Source organism: Cajanus cajan, chromosome 3, assembly GCF_000230855.2.
Source record: "Cajanus cajan strain Asha chromosome 3, NIPB_CcT2T_4, whole genome shotgun sequence".
In the NCBI taxonomy this organism is placed as follows: Eukaryota; Viridiplantae; Streptophyta; class Magnoliopsida; order Fabales; family Fabaceae; genus Cajanus; species Cajanus cajan.
Window position 1 is genome coordinate 62,256,738 of NC_138519.1, and position 7,904 is coordinate 62,264,641.

At 27.4% G+C, this 7,904-nt stretch overlaps 1 protein-coding gene across 1 annotated transcript; it reads left to right on the forward strand.

The window, feature by feature from the left end:
- The first annotated feature begins 996 nt into the window (after positions 1-996).
- LOC109807644 (GDSL esterase/lipase At5g45910) lies at positions 997-4,614 on the forward strand. The gene is made up of 6 exons (XM_020370213.3): positions 997-1,012; positions 3,115-3,306; positions 3,423-3,641; positions 3,728-3,876; positions 3,999-4,272; positions 4,373-4,614. The coding sequence occupies exons 1-6, from the start codon at positions 997-999 to the stop codon at positions 4,612-4,614; spliced, it is 1,092 nt and encodes a 363-aa protein (XP_020225802.2).
- Positions 4,615-7,904: the final 3,290 nt, after the last annotated feature.

Here is a 7,904-nt window from a genome sequence, read left to right on the forward strand (position 1 = left end):
GAGACCTTCTCTCTAAAACTTCTCTCTAAAAACTCCAAAACTCCTGAAGGCCCCCAACCCCCTATTTATAGACTTTCGGATTGGCCCAGAACAGCCCGTACCGAGTTCGGAACGGCCCGTTCCGAACTCCCAAATCACGCACAAAATTCACGCCCAGAACGGCCCGTTCCGGGACTCATCCGGAACGGCCCGTTCTCCCTCCAGAACTGCCCGTTCTCCCTCCAGAATGGTCTGTTCTCCTTCCCAGAACGGCCCGTTCTCAACTACAATATGTAGTTCAATTCAGTAGCTTGGAACGGCCCGTTCCAGTTTGGGAACGGCCCGTTCTGGGCTACTGAATCAGCCTTTTTTTTTTTTTCTTTTTTTTTTATAACAATGTTACATAAACAAAAGAATATTCCATTAATTGATGTGGGTTTGTAAAGGAAATAAAAACTATGCAAAAGAAAAGTAAAATTTTGTTTGGTATTTTGTTAAATAGTTATAAGGCAATTTAAATTAGAAGTGATATGGTATGTTAATGTTGGGATTAAACTTCACCAAATCTCACTCTCATACATTTTAATCACTCAAATCTTCTTTAACATTTAATATTAATGTCAATTCACTAGTTTACTCAAACCCTAATTCCTTAGAAGAAAGAGCCCAAGTTCCCTTATTAAACATAAATCCCTTGAACATTAAATAAACAAACTTGCATTAATAAAAAGAGTTTAAGATAACTAATGGGTCAAAATCTATTCCTAGATACAAGCTCTATTAGGTATTTTGTTCCAGTTGTAGATTACAAAAAATATTTTTCAATAGGTAATGAATTAAATATCAAGCTATGGTTGGTCACTTCATAATAAGCATTAAGAGTAGAAATAAAATACTAAAAATTGAAATGGAATTCATTAGCTAACCCCTAATGAATAAAACATCCTTTTTCATGAAATAAGATATGATTTTAAAGGGGAAAGAAAATTCTATATAAGATATGATTTTAAAGCAACCATGAAACAAGCGAAAGGTATGTGTTTGCTCTTAGAATCAAGATTTGAATTGGTTTTCAAAGATATTTGTTATTTCCCTTAGAAAAGTATTATGATAAATGTAATGTTACATGGCTACTTTTGGGACTTACTCTTATGTCAGTTGGTTGGCCAATCTTCTGATCGAACTTCATCTCACGAATAATAAAAATTCTAATGTATCTAATGCCTTAAAGTCGAAGTATCTGAATATCAAAGATCTTGTGAAATATATGTTGTTTTATTAAACATATTGACAACATGGACATTATAAGTTATTATAATGTACTTGGTTAATGGGTTTATGAGTTATGTGTTGCCTTCTGCTATACTTCGTGTGTGTGTGTGTATATGTGTACATATATATATATATATATCTATATATATATATATATATATATATATATATATATATATGCATGTGTGTGTGTGTTCCCACATGTATATATACATACATAAATCAAATGTGAACTTTTTCAAGGTTCGATAACATTGGGATTGTTATGTCGATGGTCAACACCAAGTTAGAGTTAAGGTGTAATATTTTAGTTTGATTTCATTGGGACTATTATGTCAGTGGTTGACACAAGTTGAAGCTAAGGCATAATATTTAATTTTGGTGTCATCATAGGGAGTGAGAATACATTACATCCACACACAACATATATAAGACATTAAGGTAGACATATACATCTATAAACATCAATAACGTTTAACACACATATAAGTATCCTTCCATAGATCTACAATAACCATTTTTATACATTCATTCCTTATTCATGACCAACAATTGACACAACACATATCAATTACAAAATGAAAACTCATGCAATGAATACTTCTAACTCTATATGCTAGTGGTACTAATCTCCTCTTCATCATCAAGAATACATAATAGTCTAGGAGTCATGGAACAAGACCACCCTATTGAGTAGTGTAGGGAACACCCATCATTAGTGATCCCCTTGATCCCAACTTAGACAACTCTAAACAACTAAACTCTTAGGGATTCTTTAACCCTTAGAATTCTATAAAACAACTAAAATATAACATAACAACTTAAAACATCACATGTAAATCATCATATACATAAAATTTTGCATAAAAGAAAAAACTTAGTGTTAAAAAAATGATAATAAATTATACAAAAATAAAATAAAAGTTAGTTTATTATAAGAACTAAAAACTTATTTGAACCTTAATGATAATTTATTTATATTTTCCTTTGACATATGGATTTAACGCTCTCTTGCACAGTTTTGGATGTTTACAGTTGACCAACTTTAAGGAGTTTGTTGATATAAATAATTATGGGTAAAGATAGAAAAGAGATAAAAGATTTAAATTTGGTACAAATTAAATATCAAATAGAAAATTGCTTTAGCCTGCTATGTATAACTTGATAAAGTTTCAAAATAAAATGATGCTTTTCTAATAATAGAATAATTATTTTCCCTCATATTTATATCATTTGAAGTGTTAAATATGTTTATCCTCCTTTTAGAAACAAATGTTTGACATAAAAAACTATCTTATCATAACAAAATTACAATGTTTCTTCTAAATGTGTGTTTTTACCAACAACTCATTTATCGCTACGAATAACGTTTTTTCTTGTAGTAAAAAGATAGTTATGATGACGATGTAAATGATATGTTGAGGATTATTTTACACTTTCATTCATGCATATGCGGAAATCATTACAACCTTTAATTATAGTTGATGAATCTTATTACAACGAGTCAAGTGATAACAACATATTGTCAAAGACTAAAATAACAACATAACAAATAATGTTGAGTGTTAACAAACCTATATTCAAGGATGTATAAGTATTTGTTAAATATATAAGAACACAAATCATAACTCTCCATTTTAAGAAAAAAACGGTGTCAAAACTAAAATGACAGTATCTTGGCAAGCCAAATGGGTGCTTTCTATGACAATATATAATGCTCATTCCAATTGATATTCAAGTGCTCATTATCACAAACAAATACTTATACAGGTTTAGGGATTCAAGTGCTCTTTTTTCAAACTTACAATAACATCATGAAGATGATCATTATCTTTTACATCACCTTTGCATGCAATTTTCTAGGAAATGTTATTTCACATGCCAATCCTCTCTCGTATGAATCTATTTTCAATTTTGGTGACTCTATAAGTGACACTGGAAATGCTGCTACTTATTACCACCCATCTATGGATGAAAATAGCCCTTATGGCTCAACATACTTTAAACATCCTTCTGGACGTGTGTCAAATGGACGATTGATCATAGATTTTTTAGGTATATGCCATTATTTTTTTAGGTAGCCTATAAATGAAATTTCCTTCATAGGAAGTCACACACATAATATATTAGTGATTGAGAAACATACTAACATGTGGTTGTTTCAATTGCAGCTCAGGCATATGGCTTACCAATGTTGCCAGCCTATCTCAATCTCACACAAGGCCAAGACATTAAGCATGGAGTAAATTTTGCATTTGCTGGTGCAACTGTACTCGATATTGACTATTTCATACAAAAAAAACTCAATCCACCATCGACAAATATTTCGTTGACTGTTCAACTTGATTGGTTTAAGAAGCTAAAACCTTCCTTATGCAAAAATAAACAAGGTTTGTCAAAAATTCCTTTAATAATGTTTTTACTATATACATGATTTTTCTTGATGACTTATAAATTTTATCCCATTCTATTACAGAGTGCGATAACTACTTCAAAAATTCATTGTTTCTCGTGGGAGAAATTGGTGGAAATGATATTAATGCACTTATCTTATCATACAACAATATTGCAGAACTTCGAGAAATAGTTCCACTAATTGTTGAAACAATAATCAATGTCACCACTGTATGTCATATCAAATTTAAGTAGCAAAATATTGACTTCAAATTTTGACTAGAAATATGATTGAGTAGATCAAGATTGATGAGAAATTCAATTTTGTTTTTGTTTCATTTTATATTTATTAGGAATTAATAAAAGAAGGAGCAGTAGAGATAGCGGTGCCAGGGAACTTCCCAATTGGGTGTAATTCTGCTGTCTTAACAATAATGAACAGTGATAACAAAGACGACTATGATCAATTTGGGTGCTTAGCAGCTTATAATATTTTCATTAAATACTATAATTGGCGGCTCAATCAAGCTATAGAGACACTTAGACAAAAGAATAGTCATGTTAAAATAATATATTTTGATTATTACAGTGATACCAAACGTTTATTTGAAGCACCACAACAATATGGTAAGTTATGTTTTTATTTTTTTATTTTTTTATATTGGATTAACAATTTTATTATTACTTGTTTGTATCTTATGCTTTATTTATGTACATTAACATGCAGGCTTTTTTTTTGGTAAGAATGACACTTTTAAAGCATGTTGTGGAAAAGGTGGTCCTTATAATGTTGATATACATATATTTTGCGGAAGTTCTAAAGCAACGGTTTGCTCAGACCCTTCAAAACATATAAATTGGGATGGAGCCCATTTAACTGAAGCAGCTTATAGGCTAATAGCAATGGGAATAGTTGAGGGCCCTTTTGCAAGTCCTTCTCTTAAATCTCCTGTGTTCAAGATAGCTTAAAATTAACAAAGGCATTAAAGGAAGCTTTACTTATTTTCATAAATTCAAAATTAGGATTAAAATTATGTTTCTTTTACAATTTTTCTGAAAAAATCAACCCTCCATTGAGACATATAGTTTGAATCGGGATCTTGTGTTATTATTGCTACCTTGTACTCCTAATTCTTTATGAAAAACTTGTTCATAATTAATATTTTTATCTTAATTTTCTTGTCTCCCTGCAATCAATTCTATTTTATAAAAAGGTTTAAAATATAGAATTATGATACTATATGTTATTTTCATTAATCTATTTGTACTGACATATTTTTTAATTAACTACTCCCATTGATTTTGAATATAAATAAAAAAATGTATATTGAACTCGAATTTTAGAAATATCAACTAACTTTATTGTATTTAATGATGACTTCATCTCCAAAATTCTCATTCATTTAATTGAGAATATATTTCCTATAACTCTTTTTATTATTAATTTAAAGTTTCAATGAAGGGTAGTTTATGAAAATAAGTTATTTTATAAATGAGATAAGTGAAATTAAGTGATGCTAACCAACTTTTTTTATTAATATGAATTAGGTTTTTTCTTCTTATATTTAATACCAAAGGTAGTATTTCTTATTACGAAATGAAACCTAGATTATTAAGTGTGTATATTAATTCTTACTTGTCTTAACTAGTGATTTTGAAGTTAAATTTCTAGAAGTGAGGAAAATAACTTGGAAAGCCTATATGAATATGAAAATTCTAATAAATACCTATATAACTTTTTATGTGACACCCTTTTACCTCAAATAAATAAATAAATAAATAAATAATGTAACAATTTTGTAAAATAAAAAATAATAAAGTTCTTCTCATCAATATTTTGTAAAAGGTTTTACAATGCTTTATCCATAACTTGGGTGAAGGAAAATATAGAAATTAATGTATAAAATAAAGCAAGGCATAACCACCTAATTTAATAAAGTTCCAACATGAAATAGAAACTTAACAATTGCATATAATTACTAATACTAAAACTTTGCCCCAATGTCACACTATTAGAGAAAAACTTTTCTAATGGAAACCTAATCCTCAAGGATCCCTTTGGAATAGGCGTAAGACCAACAAGGGAGAAGGTTGATCCATAGGAAGCTCACACTTGAAGGCCATTGGACCTTTAACAAGGACCATGATTAGGAGGCTAGAGGAGGCTTTTATAGAGGAGGTGCTTCTTAGACCTATGCTCTATATGAGCATTGAATATGATTCCTCGTCTTTTTAGTCTCATAGTCTCTATTGTACATACCTTGTTAAGTTTGAGTTCTTGTACCTTGTATATAGTAGATGCTTGTATAGGTGTATTTAGTCTTTGTATTTGTAAGACAAATTTTCTTTTCACATAGGTCATACTCTTAGGATTTTAGGGTATGTTACTTCAAGTCAAGCACGCTTAACTGTGGAGTTCTGATGAGATAAGCTACCGAAAAACAGATGCATGTTGTTAGTATAGGTAGTACAAATTAATTCATTTAAGTCATCCTCAACTATACAATCTCATACTTATACTATCTTTGGATCCCTCTCATTTTGGTGTGTCTGGACCGTTATAAATATATAATAATATATATAATGATATTATTACTAATAATAAAAATTATATTATATTTAAATAATCTTTAATTATATATATTTACTTTTATAATTAACAATCTACTTATTTCTATTTAAAATTAATATTATGATACAATTTAAATTATTTATTATAAATTTAAAAGTTTAAATAATAATTTATATATTTTAAAATGAGAAGGGCTATAATAACACTGGTGCAACTTTTACTAAGTATTACACCACTCAATAATTTTATATTAAATGTGAATTTTATAAATCCAACGTTTAGATTGAAAGTTCATATCACCTTATATGTTTTATATCAAGTTTTGTTAAAATTGAACAACAACTTGAAGGTAATCAAAGTGTTTATATTTTAGTATATTTTGAAATGTATATATTACGTCAATTTTGTTTTACAAGAATGAAATATCAAATCATCTTGAATTCATATAAAATTTTGTATATATGATCTAAGAGTAAAAAACTTTCAATCTAACGGTTGAATTTATAAAATTCACATTTAATATAAATTTATTGAGCAATGTAATACTTAGTAAAAGTTACACCGGTGTTATTATAACTCTTCTCTTTTAAAATATTATTTTTATAAATTAAATTTTAACATTTTAAATAAATTATTAATTAACTTAATATATTTATTCATCTTAAATCTAAGATATAAAATTCAAAAAATGTATTTATCCTTGTTTTATTTTCTAATTATCAACCATTAATAAAATACTAATTTAAAATCTTATCAAGTTATATCATAATATTTTCATATCAAGTTTAAAACCAGATATTAATTAGTTATAAAATATGTTAATTTGTGTTAGGATTTTATTTCAACACGAAACTTTAAAATAAATGTGCGAATAAAAAAAACTCGGTTGAAACGGTCACATATTCTATTTGATAGAGAAAAAAGCAAGGAAATGCATTGTGATGTATTAAAAACTGATCAAAAAGAACAAGCGGGTGGTTTGCCCAATTAGTTAAGGGGGAAGACTTAAGATTTTCTCCACGTAAGTATGTGTGTGGATTCGGGCTCTACTGTCAACAATTTTAGCCTTTTTAAACAAAGGAGGTGTATATATCATAAGTTAAATATTATGAACATCTTTGAGTAAATTAAAATCAAAAGATAATAATTTTTTTAAATTACTAAAAAATATTTCATTTTATAATTGTTTCACAAATTCTTACTAATTTTTGTATAAGTCAATTGCTTTTAAACAATGAAAATAACACGATTATATCAATTGAATTAAATGGTTAAGTCTAACTTTTAAAATAACAATTGAAATAAAATAAGATTCATGAAAATAATTTCAAAATATATTAGGTAAATAATTTTTATATATAATAAAATATTAGGCATGATAAAAGAGAAATAAATTTCTCAAGAGAAAAATAAATAAATTTTCTAGATAAATTATTATTTAAATTAGTCTAATTTTTTTAAAAATTCAATTAAAAAGATTATTATTTAATTTTCTTTTATAGCATTATGTTTCTTATTTTTTAATACATCATGATATATTAATTATCTATTTTAAATTATATAATTTGTATGATTTTAAAAAATAAATTAATTTTATTAGGAAGGTAATGATTTTTATTTTTTATCATTAATATTTTTAACATTATAAAAATAATATTATATATTTTTATATTTGCTTTCATTTAAA

What these genes read in the sequence shown, in the direction of transcription:
- LOC109807644 (XM_020370213.3), top strand. An exon ending in CTTATGCAAAAATAAACAAG is followed by an intron (nt 3,642 to 3,727) that starts GTTTGTCAAAAA and finishes ATTCTATTACAG; the next exon opens with AGTGCGATAACTACTTCAAA. An exon ending in CAATAATCAATGTCACCACT is followed by an intron (nt 3,877 to 3,998) that starts GTATGTCATATC and finishes TATATTTATTAG; the next exon opens with GAATTAATAAAAGAAGGAGC.